This window comes from Hippopotamus amphibius, chromosome 3, assembly GCF_030028045.1.
Source record: "Hippopotamus amphibius kiboko isolate mHipAmp2 chromosome 3, mHipAmp2.hap2, whole genome shotgun sequence".
Lineage (NCBI taxonomy): Eukaryota > Metazoa > Chordata > Mammalia > Artiodactyla > Hippopotamidae > Hippopotamus > Hippopotamus amphibius.
The window spans coordinates 45,526,531-45,544,364 of record NC_080188.1 but is presented as its reverse complement, the minus strand read 5'-3'; the positions used below and the strand labels follow the sequence as shown (position 1 = coordinate 45,544,364).

The 17,834-nt window shown below is 35.8% G+C and overlaps 2 protein-coding genes across 2 annotated transcripts in view; one reads left to right on the top strand and one right to left on the bottom strand.

Annotated features, from left to right (window-relative positions):
• The window catches only part of RASSF6 (Ras association domain family member 6), a 57,102-nt gene extending 42,765 nt beyond the window's left edge, over positions 1-14,337 (top strand). The window contains exons 6-11 of the mRNA XM_057728050.1: positions 1,207-1,391; positions 4,341-4,442; positions 4,986-5,037; positions 9,775-9,893; positions 9,984-10,081; positions 10,180-14,337. Coding sequence (XP_057584033.1) covers positions 1,207-1,391; positions 4,341-4,442; positions 4,986-5,037; positions 9,775-9,893; positions 9,984-10,081; positions 10,180-10,255 — 632 coding nt within the window. The 3' untranslated portion in view covers positions 10,256-14,337. The remainder of the gene's footprint in view (positions 1-1,206; positions 1,392-4,340; positions 4,443-4,985; positions 5,038-9,774; positions 9,894-9,983; positions 10,082-10,179) is intronic.
• Positions 14,338-15,689: 1,352 nt separating this feature from the next.
• The window catches only part of LOC130849277 (alpha-fetoprotein-like), a 39,009-nt gene continuing 36,864 nt past the window's right edge, over positions 15,690-17,834 (bottom strand). Inside the window, exon 14 of the mRNA XM_057728049.1 lies at positions 15,690-16,510. Coding sequence (XP_057584032.1) covers positions 16,466-16,510 — 45 coding nt within the window. The 3' untranslated portion in view covers positions 15,690-16,465. The remainder of the gene's footprint in view (positions 16,511-17,834) is intronic.

Below are 17,834 nucleotides of genomic sequence, written 5' to 3'. Positions count from 1 at the left end.
ATTAAAAAATACATCTTAGGAGCATACTAGCTTAAGTCACCACTACACTGCTCATATGATGTTTAACAACCTTACTTCGCTATATAAAAACGTTTGTTTAAATTACATCAAGTCACTTAGATTTACTAGATTAGGGAGAACTAATAGTTTGAATAAAGTTTGCATACATAAAATTGTCCAATATTTTCCCCAAGGATTAGGATCATTTGTTATACTCAGTAGCTTTGTATGTTAGACCAAGCTCTTCAGATTGAATTTTACATCTTTTGAGAAGTTGAACATTTTAGTTAGTAGATATATATACAACATTGCTGCTCAGAGGCAGATATACTGGATTCACTATATTTGACAGGATTGTTTCAAGCATTTATTCAAAGAAGAGAAATCTACTTGAACATCAAGTGAGTTCATATTAAATTTGACAAACCAATGGAAAATGCCAGCCCCTATGACATGTAACATCAGTAGTCATAATAATAGTGGTGTGATAGTAATATTAGTATTTGTCATTTACTGAGACTCAGGCATGATATCTTGTATTTAACATAGGTTTCCATTTTCATATAATATATAGACATCCAAGGAGAACCTGATGACTGAGGCTGGGGTGGGGTTCACATTCCTGGGATGGTGATATTACCAAGCTGACTTCAGACTGAACAAGAGTATCGTGCTGGAGTTATTTTCATGAATCTACCAACAACTTTCAATGTTCAGCTTAATTTCTTTCAAAGCATTCTTAATTTAGTCCTCTTTACTGTCTCTGTAACAACTCAGATTCTGTAATAAACATGATGCTTTTTCTAGGATTCCCTTTTTTTTATCTTATGGCCTTTTGGCATCTTTTATATAATGGTCCTTATAATTAGCCCTTTGACAACGCTCATCTAAACACAGGGGAATCCCAATATCTTGGCAACAAAGATATGATAAAAATCTACTTGTATTTAAGTGCCAGTGCTAAAGGAAGATGAAATATCACGTGCTTATACTCTAATTGCAATAGGATTAAAATTCCAAGGTAAAATGAAACGCAAGTGTCACCAGATGGCCCTATTCTTAAGCAAGATCATTGCTATTTTCTGTTTAAAAGCATTATAGTCCATTGCTTAGCTACATAATTACTAAGTATGTAATCAGATCCACCCACTATGCAAAGAGGTGAGCAGCTAAGTTATATGGGCTTATAACCTTTATTCTTCCCAGATTATTTATCTTATCACAGCAACACTCTGAAGCCTCATGCAAATGAAGAGCCTGAATCCCCATTGCTCTATAGAACCATGAGTGAAGCAACCCTGGTGAGGAAAAGAATGAAGCCTCCGATGATGGACAGAAAAGACAGACAGAAGCATAGGGCCTCTATTAACGGACACTTTTATAACCATGAAGTGAGTTACAATTCCATTAATGTCATCTAAAGAATGTTGTCTATTGTGCTACCAATGTCACTCAATTCAATTTACAATTAAATTGTAATAATACCATTAGATATACTACTACTGTTATTATTGGGTACTCTCTATGTGTTAGGCATTAAACTTTTTTGATGGAATATCTCATTAATCACTAAAACAATCCTATGAAGTAGATACTATTATTTTCCCTACTTTACATATGAGTTAACTGAGGTTCACAGAGGTTACGCAATTTGTCACAGGTCACACCGCTTTTAAGTAGCAGCTCTGAACTCAAAGCCAGCTTCTGTCTGATGCCAGAATCCAAGTTCTTAACCAACATGATCAGTGAACCCTAAGTGGCAGGCTCTGTGATACACGCTGGAAATAAAAAGATGACTCAGTTGATGCCTCAGTGTGGAGCTCAGGGCTTGGGCAAAGAAACCAATACATCCACAAATGGCGTTAAAATAATGTAAATGCTACAAAAGAGATTGGTTCAAAGTATATTCAAGCATCAATATCAAAATAAAAGGAAAAAATCAGCTTTAGGCCTGTTTATTCTGATCAATTAAATTCCTGATTTTCCAAGTCTTATACACATACCCTATCACTTTTTACACAAGTGCAACTGTAATTTATACAATTTGCATTCTGATTTTTTTCACTTAATATGTGTTAAATTTATATGTGCCTTTCTATAGTATTTATAAGACATTTAACTTGGCTGAAGGTAGGAAATATATCATTTTTTTCTAGAACTGAAATTTTTCATGTCAGGTACTTTACTAATCATTCATCCATTCGTTTAATAAATTCTTAAAAAGCACTCACTCTATGCAAGGCACCACTCTAAGCCCTTTCATACAAAATATTGACTCATTCATCATAAACTTTTCTATAGGGCTTTCTACCTTTTTCCTTCTTTTTCATCCTTTGGGAGAGTATCCATGTGTTTCTTTGGAGACTGGTGAGGAGAAATCTCCCTTGTGAATTCTCTGTCAAATTAGACATTTTTCTGGCTCAAGAATTTCCTCCTGGCCAACAAATAACATTGACAGTCCCCCACAGATATGCAACTACCAGTTGTCCTAGTTTCTTCTTCTCCTTAGAATTATGTATGCCATCAGCACTTGTGGGGTGACTTGTGTTAAAGTAGGCTGTGAAAGCCACATCATTCCAAATGAGCAGCTTCCAGATGGGATCTGTGGTGCTAAAAAGGAAATTGGCACTAAGTTGGCAGCATGGCATCATAGTGGAATGCTTGGTTGTTGCAGCTTGATGACCTGATTGCAAATTCTTGCTGAGCAAATAAAAAATTAGCCTCCATTCCTTCATCCTTCCTTCTTTACAAGGTTGTTGATGGGATTAAGTGGAATGACATGAGTTTAGCACGTAGCATAGTGTCTGCACAAAGGAAGAACTCCATTTACATTAGGTTTATTGCTATTGATAGAAAGAATCAAACAGAACTAAAGATATTTCATACAAATGTCATTCACTGAAATATAATAACTAGCAGAAAACAAAACCCCAAAACACAAAGCACTCTACTAATGGGTATGCAATGATGGGCATCTAGGAATTTAAGTTGATATAGTCATAAGATATGTTTTTGTACCATGAAACCTATTGATAATGCCAATAATGGATAACACACAGATTAGAGACTTAGATTGTGATGCAGTAGTCCCAAGGGAATACATTCCAAGACCCCCAGTGGATGCCTGAAACCAAGGATAGTACTGAATTCTATATATACTATGTTTTTTCCATACACACGTACCTATGATAAAGTTTAATTTATAAATTAGGCAAAATAAGAGGTTAACAACAATAACTAATAACAAGATAGAATAATTATAAAAACATACTGTAAAAAATGTTATGTGAATGTGGTCTCTCTCTCCCTCCCTCTTTCTCAAAATATCTTATTGCATTGTGCTCAACTTTGTAAGGGTGTGAGATGCTAAAATACCTGTGATGTGATGAGATGAAGTGAGGTGAATTACACAGGCATGGTGATGGAGCGTTAGGCTATTCTGGGCCTTCTGACAATATGTCAGAAGGAGGATCATCTGTTTCAGGTGATCCTGGACCATCAAGCCATGATGACATCAATAGCTGGCTCTCAGGAGCAGACATGTCAATGGTTGGGGATCTTGGGCAGAATGGAGTAGGATGGTGCAAGGTTTTTATGATGCTGTTCAGAGTGACTCACAATTTAAAACATATGAATTGTTTTTTTCTAGACTTTTCCATTTAATATTTTTCATCTCTCTCAGGAGTCTGTTTTCAAATAGGAATGATGTTCAAATTATGAGTAAAAAGTTTACGGTTATATGTTTCTTATGATTTTTTTATGGTGCATTATTAATCCCCAAGAGGGATGTGTCAGACTTATCTGATCATGGAAACTTTTTGCCAAATATTATCTAAAAGGCAGACTCTTGATTAGAGCAATTTGCGGGAAACATTTTTCTAGACAGTCAATTAGCAGAACTTTTATCTCAATCCTCAGTTGAGATATAGGCTGAACCATATGAAATTGCCAACATTGGACCATTTCTGACCAACCGAAAAGGAGTGATTTCATATGGTTCAAATTAAAACAATTTAGAACAATTATTTCCAAGTAGGAGGGAATTTTGAAATCTTAAACCACACTGAAGAATGCTGTGATTATCTACTGAAACTGTTTTGAACATTCTCAAATGATGTTTCACCTAATTTACTCTAGAAACAATATAAAGCTGCCTAAAGGCATACATAGTACAGTATTCAACAACAACAACAAAGAAAGTAAAAAATAAGAAACCAAATTTTTAAACTAATGGTCTTGGATTTTTTGTCCAAAAGAAGGGCAGTTTCAAGATATTGACTCTCCTTAGTTTGCCATATCAAGTTCTTAAAATTACATCAATCTTTTTTTTTCTCTTCTAGACATCAATTTTCACTCCAGCCTTTGGATCAGAAACTAAGGTCAGAATAAATAGTAATATGAGAACTGAAGAAGTAATAAAGCAAATTCTCCAAAAATTTAAGGTAATCTTTATCAGTGAACTGACCTATATATATCTTGTATATAATTTAACTGTAAATATAAACATAAATGGATTTTTCTGAAAAAGACCTGTAAACATGTATATCTAAATTAAATGTTCAGTTCTGAAGAATTATTTCCTATGTATAGTTGACCCTTGAACAAAATGGATTTGAACTGCATGGTTCCATTTACACATGGATTTTTTTCAGTATGTTTATTACTGTGTTTATGATATATGGTTGGTTGAATCCATGAATGCAGACCCCGTGAATACAAAGGGCCAATGAGGGCCTAGAGTACATTGATTTTGGTATCCACTGCAAGTCCTAGAACCAATCCCCTGCAGATACAAAGAGACAACTGTATAACAGCTTTTAGTAACTGTGCCCTGAGAAATTACATTATCCCCAGGGAGCAGAGAAGGTTTTATATCTGAAAGAGAAAAATGAAAGTGAAGAAACAGATACATAATTTGGGTCTGGCTGGCTTGAAAAACATTAACAACAAAGAATTCGTGTCTGTTCATTTTTTTCCATTGACAGATTGAAAATAGTGCCCAGGATTTTGCGCTTTACATTATTTTTGCAACAGGAGGTAAGAAAGCTTGATGATTGTTCTTACATGTCTCCAGTGTGTCATCGTTTTCTGCCCATAAGAAAGTCAGAAAAGCAGTTTACCTCATTCTGTGGAAGAAAGGGAGGGAGGGAGGGAAGAAGGAAGAGAGGGGGAGTGTTTTAGATTATTCATATTTCACAGTTTCAGAGGAAGACAACCTATGAATAAGGTATCCTAGAAGAGTTTATAATACAAAAGACTTTGCTTGTTGGCCAGTCATTAAATTATCTGAATGGTGATCAAAGAGCCCTGGAGAATAGGTAGAAGGTTCCCAGGAATTGTTAGGTATTTAAATTGACCTCTGTACTTCTTTCTTTTTTACTTTCCCTTATCATTCTCGCTCTAACTAGAGTCATCATTACATATCATTTCACCCTGATCTTGTTATTACCTTTTTCTTAGCACAGTGTCTGACACATTGTGGCAGTGTTCTCTCTTCCTCAGCAGAGAAAAATGTGCAGAACTTTGTGGTGGGGGGTAAAAGGTTAGCAGCAGGACATAGGGAAGAGGCTCTAGGTGGGGTGCTAGGAGCAGGGAGTGAAACAGCGATTAGAGAAATCCTAAGGCAATACTGAAATGAAATTTTTGAGAGCTTTAAAACTGAAAATTTTTGCATGTTAAATTATAGAAATAGCTCAGGTTATAATTTGTGTCAGAATGTTTGAGCCAGAAATTGAATAGAATAAAATAATACATTTTGATCTGGAACAACTACAAGAAAATGAAAGCTGGATCTCCAAACACATACAAAATTAAAGTCCTTATAAATCGAAAACTTAAATATAAGAAAGTATTAAATTTTTGAAAATTCTAAGAGCACGTGTGTGTGTGTGTTTGTATGTGTGCATTCATTCTAGTTGTTTTGGAAAAAAAACTAAAAGGTAGAAAAATTGGACTGTGTAAAAATGTATTGATAAAAGATACAAACAGATTATGAAGAATATCTGATAAAAGATTAATACCTACAATATCAAAAAGTTCTTGCAAAATCATAGTGAAAAGACAATCCAATAAAAATACAAAATATGGTAAAGCAGTTCAAAGAATAACAAAGTAACCAGTAAATATTTTTAGGGAAGTCTTAAACTCCAGGAAATATAAGTATTCAAGGAAATGCAAAAGTTAAGGAAATGTAAATTCAATCCACAATGTAACATTATCACCTATGGCTGGTGTAGATAAGGGTAAAAGCCTATGTTCATGCAGTTCTGGTGAAGAACTGACTGTCTACTTTCTTAAAATTCATTCTAGAATTATTTGTTAAAATCTACAGTATACGTATTGTTTAGCCCAGCAATTCCTCGGGTGAGAATCTATTTCACAAAAATAAAAGGACTACTACCTACAGATTTATGTGCAAGGCTATTTATAGTGACAAAAAGCTAAAGGCAGTTACCTATAATAGAGGAATGGTTTAATAAGTGATTATTATCCAGCCATTACATGAAATGAGTTAGATCTATACCAGTTGAATAGAGGGAATTCTATAATATACTTTTAATTAAAAATGCAAGATGCCTATAAATGTATGGAACATGATCTCATTTTTTAAAAAAGAATTATAAATCCCTGTGTGGTTTGTGTGATTACATGATCAGGGAGAAAGGTATGGAAAGGTAAATACCAAGCCATTAACATTAATTACTTGATTAGGGGGTTGGGGAGATACAGAAAAGATGATGGGAAGTAGAAAAGGCACAAAAAGAAAAAGCAAAAAACAAATTATGATTTTTAAAAATATATGTGTACAATAAAAATAGCAAGTGTGATATGGCCACCTTTGTGTATTGTTTGTATGTATGCATGAAGAGCTACATGAAGGGATATGCTGCTTATCCTAGAGTTCTGGGATTCCAGGAAATTTTTACTTTCTGCCTTATACTTTTCCTTATGATTACAGTAATATGTATGGGTTTTTTAACTTTATTGAGAAATAATTAGGAATAATTGGCAAATACAATTGTACATATTTAAAGTGTACAACGTGATGATCTGACATACATGTACTCTGTAAAACAATTACCAAGATCAAGATAATTAACACATCCCTCAGCTCACATAGTTAACTCTTTTTTTTTTCCTTAGGCTAAGAATGCTTAAGATGTACTATCAGTAACTTTTAAGGTTACATTAGATCCTCAAATTATTCTTCTACAAACTGAAAATTTATACTCGACCTATATAACATCCTTTCCCCTCCCTAATATATATCTTATTTTTAAAATCAGAGGGAAATGCTTATTTTTACTGTAAAATGTAGTTTTTTTAATTTTACCTGTGAAAATCATGTTTTCTTTTATAGTATGTCAAAATTTCTTATACCTGAAATCCAGAACAGAACATAATCATAACTGGGACATTTTTAGGGACAAGGAATAGAGAAAAGAATGGAGCATGTAGCACCTGTTTGGGTGGTAATGTAAAAAATAGATAGGTGTGTTTTTAATAACTTTTATCTACTAAGCCCATGATCTATAACTGTTTCTCGAATTGTAGCACACTTCAGAATTTCCTGGAAAGTTCATTTAAAATACAAATTCTCAAGCCCCTCCAGATCTGAGGAGAGTCTGGGAATACATATTTCTAATAATTATCCCAAGTGACCATGAAGCAAGAAACACTGCTCTGTAATATCAAGAATGAAACAAATTGAGGATGCAAAACCAAGTTAATGTAAGATGCAAAGGTCAAAAGAGGATTCTAGTGGGTTAATGAGAGGAGCCAAATTATGGGGTTCCCCCATTGCTTCAGAAATGGTAGAAAGATTAAAGTGGTGAACACTGAATCTGTGGACATAGGAATGGATAATGTCACTTTAATTGTGTGGAAGCCGGGCTTCTATGTTCTAGACCCTCTCTTGCCCTTTTTCCTGGGGTAAGTCCAGTCCAGGGGATGAGAACAGTTCTGACCCTTGTAACTTTTAACAGCCCAAGGAAACACATGATACTGTAGAAAGGACTAACTGGTCTACCTTTTTCCTTTCAGTCTTCTTCTACAAAGCAAACAGATTGTTCTTTAACCATGTAAGTCAGACCATGTCACACCTCTTCTCAGATCCTCCAATGGTCTCTCTTCTGGCAGTGAAGTCAGAGTCTTTGCGCTGGTCCCATTACCTCTTCTCTTCATCATTTAATAACCTTCCCCTCATCTCCATGCCAGCCATCCCGTTTCCTTGCTGCTCTTTGACAGCATCAGGCATGCATTGACCTCAGAGGCGCTCTATTTATTTACTTACCCTTTTGGCACACACACTTCCCTAAAATAGCTTCATGGTTCCTCTCTCATCTCCTTCAGATCTTTGCTCAAATGTTACATCTTCAGTGAGGTCTTCCTCTGCCACCCTATCAATAATTGCAAACTTCTCCCCTGCATGCACATATTTATACATGTGCATACTTTCTACCCACTTCCTTGCCTCATTTTCCCCCTAAATACTTATCATTATATGTAACATCTTTCACTGATGTATCTTTCTTATCATCTTCTTCTCCACTAGAGTGTAAGCTCCATGAGGGAAGTGATTTTACTCTGCTTTATTCTATAGTGTACCCAGCACAGAGAACAAGGCCTGATACATAGTTGGGACTAAAAAATATTTGAGAAAGGAAGGAGGAAAGAAAATGATTGTAAGGGCACTGTGCCCTGTTCATGCTTCATTCTAATAAAAATGAAATCACAGATGTGAAACTACTTTGACAGAAAGCGAGAAGTATTTTGTGATGGAAGTATTTATAACTTTTGGAAATTTGCAGTGCTGGCAATATACCAAATTGGAAGTTATTTCCTTCCTCATCTCATTATTATGGCTGAATGGATGAAGCCCATAGATGAATGAAATAGAAATAAAAATACCCCTGATGTGAATAACAACTCTGAATATATATATATATTTTAAATTTTATTTATTTATTTTTGGCTCTGTTGGGTCTTCGTTGCTGCGCTCAGGGTTTTCTCTAGTTGTAGCAAGCGGGGGCTACTCTTAGTTGAGGTGTGCAGGCTTCTTACTGCAGTGGCTTCTCCTGTAGTGGATCACAGGCTCTAGGTGCACGGGCTTCAGTAGTTGTGGCTCTTGGGCTCCAGAATTCAGGCTCAGTAGTTGTGGTGCACAAGCTTAGTTACTCCGTGGCATGTGGGATCTTCACAGCCCAGGGATCGAACCCGTGTCCCCTGTATTGGCAGGCGGATTCTTAACCACTGTGCCATCAAGGAAGTCCCTGAATATAGTTTTAAAGAAAAGCCAAGGATTGGATGCAAGATGAGAGAGAAATGAAGAACTGAAGATAATTACAACGTTTTGGATCTGAACTACTAGAAAGATAGAATTACATTAACAGAACTAGGAAAGATCAGTAAATATTTGTTGAATGAATGAAAACTTGTAAAGAATTTTTTAGGTGTGTTGCTTGATAAAAGGTGTAAATGGGACTGGAGATTTACCTGAACATCCAAACCAAAGGCTGGATTAATTCTAATTCTAATTAATTAGAATCCTGAGATAGTCAAACCCTGAAGGATAGCAAAAGAAAGAAGTAAATTTTTAGTTCATTGAAAGGTTTTAATTTCAATTTACTTTTTTGAGTGAGTCCCACCTGTTATATGTTCTTTTTAGGTCTCTCAAACTGAGCTGAAGAAATGAAATGAATGAACAAATTATATTTCTTTTTTTTCTTTAGGATGGACTCATTGACTGTAGTTGATTCTTATTTTTATTTGCAGAGCAGAGACGGCTAAAGAAGACAGACATTCCGCTACTGCATAGACTCCTACAGGGACCATCCAAAAAGAATGCTCGCATTTTCCTCATGGATAAAGATGAAGAAGAAATTAGCAGTGATGTAGGGATGCCATCACCCTGAATCTGTCTTTGATCTCTCCTGACTCAGCATCTCTCACACAAATGCTCTACTTTTTCATTTTTCTTTCAGGTGGCTCAGTATATTAACTTTCATTTTTCCTTCCTGGAATCCATCCTTCAAAGATTAAATGAAGAAGAGAAAAGAGAGATTCAAAGAACAATAACAAAGTAAGTCATGAGCTTGCATGCTGGGTGCTTGGTTCTTTAATAGGTTCGATGCACAAAATGTGTCTAACTGTTAATACTTTTTTTCCTCGTTATTTCAGATTCAGTACAGAAAAGGCTGTTATACAGAAATGTCTTCGAAGTAAACGGGTAATAAAAACAGAGACAACAGTTTAGCAATAAGGTCACTATTGCTAAAACACTTCAACAAAATTAGAAGGGCGTTACTACTATTTGAGTGCATAAATTTTATACTTGCATTTATACAAATATATGTGAAATTGAATCTGTAGGAAACTGAATGTGGAAAAGCTTCTCTCTCATTGAAATGAAGAGGTTCAGTAGGATTCACAGTTGGACTGAAAGGAACTTGAATTTAGTTTCAGTACTGAAATAAGCTTGGATACTATGTATTCCAAATAGTTTTTATAGTAAAATATCCAATGAACTTGAATTTAAATGGCATCTTCAGATACCATGCAGCTTAAACTTATTTTAGCTTCAACTGTCAAGAGAACTATCATCAACTCACTCTCAGAAATGATTCAGAAGTAAAAGCTGCCAGCTCTTGAAATAAAATATCAGTACATTATTACCCCACCAAGGAATCTGATAGTGATGGTGTTTCACAGCTCCTTAAACTCTAGCCTTTTCATAAAATCTAGGACTATCTTTCTATGGATAGGTGGCTTTGGGCTATCTGTAACATCAGAACTACTTGTCCTTTGGGCTGGAAAGGATTATGGACTCTGTTAAATCCAAATCGTAATTTTCTCAACCTGGGCCTTTCTTTTTTTCCCCCGCTATGTTTTACTGATGACTTTCAAAAGTGTTCTTAAGGTTTTTTTAAGTCAATTGAACTAGTTTTCTTTATTTTTCCAAACAAACATATCACAGAGATGTAATGTATTTTGTTGGCTAGGCTAATACTTGACCCGTGATAACCATTTGTTGCTGAATGAATATAGAAGATAATGCAAAGCTGTGGTAGCTGAAGTTGGGCAGGAAATCTGGAGCTCTGTCCTTTTTCTCAAGACAACTCATTCTGCAAGACAATACTCAGGGTCCTTCAGATCCACTTAACCATTCTGAAAAAGCACTGAGAATGCCACAAGTATCATCTATGATTTTATTTATGAACTCTATATTAAAATGGAGTTTTATGTAACTTTTTCCCATTCCACTACTACTTCTATTTGCAGTCCTCATAAGCATTGGATTAAACTGATTATATTACACATACTATGGGATAAGTTTCTATGTAATAAACCCAGTTAGAAGATCAATTATCAAAATATGAAACATGTTTAAGGCAAAAGCATTACTTCTCAGTGTAACCAAATCCTAAATCAGAGGAAGGTAAAAGTATGCTGTGAACTTTTCAGCCCTAGGAAATCTCTTTTATTAAGACAAGGGCTTGCATCTTTATCCTATTATCTACCAGTTAATAAGAAAATCTCATCTCACAAAAATAAAGCAAATGAAATGGTTAAAATTAAGTATACTTCTTTAAAGTAGTGTCAAGTATCTGCCATAAATGTGACAAAAGATTCATCTTTAATATATTGAAAGTCTACAAAATGCATAAAAAATACCATGCCTGGATAGAATAAATAAGACATAGGACTTGAAAAGTAAAATTTCAGAAGAGGAAATGCGAATGGCTACTAAGTATATGAAAAAAGTTGTATCTTAATAGAGATCAATTGTATTAGTCTGTATCTAATCAGGAGATAGAAACCACACAGTCATTTAAACAGGAGAAATTTAATATAAAGAATTATTTAGCTGTGATGATAGGAGAGTAACTATAAAAATGTGAAGAGAACTCTAAAGGGTAACCTAAGCCTGAGGAAGAATACCCCACAAAGGAAAAGCTTGGAGTGAGGAGTTGAGAATTTACTAGAGAAGGTGTGGTTGCAGCCCACTGGATAGAGGAGATGTCCTCTGGTTGCCCAGGACACAGCAGGGCCACAGCCATAAGACAAGCTGGAACAACCCTCTGAAGTGTGGATCAGGTGGGCAGGTGAGGAGAGAGCCTTGGGGATTCTTTGGAGGCACAAAGCCAGATCACATAGTGTCGGTGTCTGGAGGTCTGCAGAAAACAAAGTCTGAGGACACAAAGTCTGGGGGCCCAAAGCTGAGGCTGAAGGGAAAGCACACAAATGATGTTCAGGGATGCTGCCGCCAGTGCTGCTAGGACTGGGGGCTGAGGGGCCATCTTTTCAGGAACCTTGTACAATTCTGCGCATGCCTTGGACTGTAGCATCTTTGAGGCTGCATGGGACAAAGGTGGGGCAAGTGGCTTACTAAATGGTCAGCCCCACATGGCATTCTGGGAGCATGCACCAAGCTGAGAAGGTGTGGAGAGTAATGATCTGAGCTAGACACAGGCCTGTACAGGGGCTCCAGTCTGTGCCGCCACAAACCAAATCAAAAGCTACAAAAGGGGTTGGGGGAACAAATGCTAAAGAAAGCTGCGCCCTGCAGACAACTAGCACTGAAGAAGCTGCTCTGGGGAGAGCAGTGGAGGAAGAGAGTCGGCTTCCCAGAATCAGGAAAGACCAACTTCCTCCTACAGTGTTTCTCCAGCACCTTCTACTGACAAAGCAGGACATCACGTAAGCTGCAAAGGAAGCATATTTAAAGGCTCCCATGTCCATTTTCACAGGGCCAGCAACAAAGTGAATTTGGAGCCGAGACGCAATAAAATGACTGGCATGTCAACAAAATGCAAAGCAAAGTGAAACTGGTCTACTAAAAAAGATTAAGAAATGATAATATTAAATACTCAACAGATTACAATGAGATGGGCACTTAAACTACTGGTAAAAATACAAATGAATATAACTTTCCTTGAAAGCAATTTAGTAGTAAGTTCATCCTATAATTCTACTTGTAGGATCTTATATGAAAATAACCAGATATATGAAGACACCATGTAAAAATGATTATTATTTATTGTGATAAAAGGAAGTAAATAGCCTAATGTTCAAAAATAGGGGAAAAAAAAGATTAAAGAAGGAAAGAAACATTTACTCATAGAAAGTTATACAGATCTTAGAATTGTTTTCTAATAAATTTTAATTATAAGAATAAATTCTCCTTATGTATCTAGATAAGAATACAGATACAAATATCCAAAAATTTCTTATCCATAAGATATATAGATATATGTTTGTATATATGTGTATATTATTATTTGTACATAAACACTACAAACCAAAAACATGTTAAATGTGGTTATGTCTGGTTTGTAGAATTATGTATGGGTGATTCATATTTTTCTTATTTTTCTATACTTATTAAATGAACATGTAGAACTTTTTAAACCAGGAAATAGAAAATTTCTGATTAAAAAGTTACCCACAAAAAGTAGCAAGTACATACAAGCACAGAGTTCTACTAGGTGCAAAAAAATTCAAATAAATTAGTCAAGTGAGATGTTAACATACTACTGTGGTAGTTTTAAAATATATCTATGAAGTCTTTGATACTCCTCCTTTCAAGATATGAAGCCTAATCCTCCTCACCTTGCCGGCAGGGTGGACTTAGTGACTCACTTCTAAAGAACAGAGGAAAGCAGAAGTGCCAGGGTGTGGCTTTGGAGACTGGGTCATAAAAGTCACTGTGGTGTCCTCCTTGCTTGTCCTCTTGGATTGCTTGCTCTGGGAGGAGCCAAATGCCACATCCAGAGTGGCCCTGGGGAAAGGCCTATATGACAGGAACTGAGACCTTCTGCCCAAAGCCGACAAGGAACTGAGGCATCCTGTCCACAGCCACAGCCATGCGATTGGGCCATCAGCCAGCCCTGCTCAAGCCTTCAGACGACTGCAGCCCTGGCTAAGAGCTTGACTACAACCTCATGAGAGACGTGAGCCAAAGCACCCAGCTACACCACTCCTGGATTCCTGATCTTCAGAAAATGTGTGAGATACCAAATGTTTGTTGTAGTGTGCTGCTACATTTTAGGATAATTTGTTACATAACCAATAGATGATGTAATTGATTTCTGAGACAAAAATCTGTTCACTTCAGCGTCACCTTTACATAATACAAGAATATAAACTTTTGTCACAAAACCATTCATCCTTGTTTTAGGTGGTCCAAATATTTCACTACCAGTTACATATTAGTTCAAATTCAGTTCTAGATAATGTTATACATATTAATGTATAGGACCTGGAGAGGCCCTGGAGAGGACCTGTCATATTCATCTTTGTATATTTTGCTGTACTTAATATTGTGTCCTGTGTATATGATGTGCTCAATAAAAATCAGTTGAATAAAGAGACTGAATGAATTAATAAATAAATAAAAGAATGAATGAATAAATTTTCTAAAATATTTTTATAAAATCCCTTGTATATACGCCTCCTTCTCCACAAATCTGATCTAGTAGCTAAAAACATATAGAAACTTTTCCATTTGGTTTTTCCTAATATGGTGGTATATTTTATTATCTCTTGGCAGTATGAAATATACAGTTAGGCAGTGTTACTGTGGAATTTTGTTTAGGATTTTTCATCTTGGCTTCAAGAACTGAAGAAATCCATTTTCAAGGCAGTTGATGAGGTGGAAAAGATGGCAGATGTATCTATTATATTGAGATATCTACATGTGAAAGGAAAGAAAGGAATAAGATGCAATTCAAGAGGGCAAAACCCTTCAACAGCAACCATTTTTCTTCTAAATAACAGCTAAGCTGTTAGACTGAGACATTTGAAATTGTCCATATTTGTCATACAAAAGCAGCAATTTCATATTGTTGAAGCTAACCGCACTTAGCCATTGCCAAGCACTGTTTTAAGTGCCTTACAGCAACTCATTTAACGTCCATTACACTCCCATGAGGAAATTAGTCTTTCAACCTGATTTTAAAGATGAGGAAAGTAAGCCATGGAGAGGTTAGGAGATTTGCTAAGCTCTTTAGTAGAAGATTGAGGTAGGATTTGAACTTACAGCTCCAGAATCTACACTCTTAACCACCAAAATATATGGCCTAATCCTAAACTACACACCTTCAAATGGCATCTCTGTTCTCATTTGTAATATAGAAATAATACTCTACTACTACTTCATTATACAGTTGTAGGAGTTATAGGAATAATACTTTTAAAGGCTGACACTTTGCACATAACAAGAGTGTGATAAATATCAGCTATTGTTATAACTAAACTACAGTATGTCCCCACCCAGCACTATAGCCTAGGCTTTCATTAAGTCTTACTGCCCACCACTACTTTTTTCTTGTCTCAAAACCCACCCAGCTGAATCACTCACCATTTGCCCTCACACTCTCCACATCTGTCTGCTAAAACCATGCCCATTTTCTAGTCATTGGCCAGGGTCACTCCTTCCAGGAACTGTCCTGTTCTCTCAGGACTCCCAGGTTCCACATTAGTTAGCTCTGCTCTTGTGACTCTGGCAGTGTGAAATCTGCCCATTATTATAATTCCTTATGTGTTTACATCTTGTTTAAATTTGTTAGTGATCTGGTCACATCATATTCACATCATTCCCTGTAACACCTAGTGCTCAGTGTATTGAATACAACAGATACTTAAATGTTTATTGGATTTAATTTGCTAATATATATGAGCATGCTGACATTACTGGAGTGAGGAAAAACTGAAATCAAGCAAAGAGCACTATAATGAAAATTAAGTATTTTCTCTAACCAAAATCATTAATGTAGAAAGCACTAAAATATCACTGCCTATTTTTACTTCATTGCATACACACACAAAATCTGGAAACCTACGTCCAAGTGATAAGTGCTTTATGTCATCTGTGCCAGGATTTCCGGGGAAAGGACTACCATTACGAATCATCACTGAAAGCTCAAGTCAACAAAATATATTAGGACCCCTTTGTGACAGGGTCAACATCACATATCTAGGGTAAGGATGAAAGGGAACGTAGTCATGAAAGTAACTTTATTATAAAACACTTTTCATTCAGTTCATTAATATAATCATTTTCAGTAGTGGTATGGAAAGAAACCCCAAATCACACCTGGGGTCTTTTTCACTCCAGAAACCCAGCAGTCAGATACCAGTTCGATGTGGCAGCTCATTACATGCACCTGAGGCTTTTGAAAGGCCCCCTGATTTCACATTTCTGTTGCTGCTTCTGAGAAGTAGAAAGCTTATGGGGAGGAGGAAGGGATGAAAATGGGTTGTGGGAGAATTACATTAAGTAGATTTCTCTGCTGAGTAGGAAAAGAGATTTAGTGTAGACTGGCTAATGTTCTTGAGTAACATTTTGAGTAGCTGAAAGATGATGTTGGTTCTTCCTTTGAATATTACATATGCATTTCATTATTCATGAAAAACAAAATGCAGTTCTCAGGAAAGATCGTACGTTGACATTTTCTGGAATCATTTAGCCTCCCAAAAGAGACTGGCACTTTTTGATCAGTTTGGATCCCTAAAAAAAAAAAAACAAATAAATCCATCTGTGAGAAGACAGCTAAACAGCTCTGATCCCCAAACAGAAAATCTTTGACTTCCCTGCTGCATGCTTGAGATGGGTTCTAATATGCCCGCCTCTCAAGGTCTTAGAATTTCTCGTGGTCCTAGTCTCTTAGCTTAAGAACTTAATTAACTACAATGCCTCATCCACTTTCAGGGACCAGATTTGGAATAAATAAAAATTGGCTTCCTTCTTACAAAAATATGGCACTCTTTTGCTGCAGCGTAAAAACGAACAATCAACATCAGCTTCTCGTTGCATTTTAAAACAGCTCTAGGATAATCCCATGCTAAATCACTACATATTTAGGTACAGGAACTCAAGAGGAATAAAACCACTAAAATTGATCAGAATCTCTCTTCTCCCTTCACATATACTGGCATAGATCTTGATATTAAGTCCAAAAGCTTTCCCCAATTTGTACCTGTATAGTCTTTATTCAAATAAAAAATCATTTGTTGAAGCCCAAGTAGGTAAAAGTGAAATCTTTAGCTAAGTGGAAATGGGACCCCTAGGACTCCACTGCTAAGATATGAACACACACACACCTGAGGGATAGATGACTTACACTCCTAAGAGCCTCTAAAATGGTTAGAAGTCTAGTAATTTAGTTCTTCTTCCCACCTTCAAACGGTACCACACCTAAATTGTCTAGAAAGATCGAAATCTATTTAGGCTCATTTTTAAAAATACCTCTGGAGTTTAAGGTATCCTTACTTCCACAGTAACCCATGACTTTTTTTGTTTTGTTTTGTTTTAATGTTTATTTCCTTTTTTAATCCATTTTTAAAAATTGAAGTATATTTAATTTACAATGTCTATTGACTTCAGGTGTACAGAAAAGTGATTCAATTATATATATATATATGCGTGTGTATCTATCTATATATACATATATTCTTTTTCAGATTCTTTTCCATTATAGATTATTACAAGACATTGAATATAGTTCCCTGTGCTATACAGTAGGTCCTTGTTGTTTGTCTATTTTATACACAGCAGGGTGTGTATGATAATCTCAAACTCCTAATTTATGTTCCCCCACCCCTTGCTATCCCCTCTGGTAACCACTAAATTTGTTTTCTATGTCTGTGAGTCAATTTCTGTTTTGGAAATAAGTTCATTTATATCATTTTTTAGATTCTACATAGAAGTTGTATCATATGATATTTGTCTTTCTCTGACTTATTTCACTTAGTATGTTAATCTCTAGGTCCATCCATGTTGTTGCAAATGACATTACTTCACTCATTTTTATGGCTGAGTAATATTCCATTGT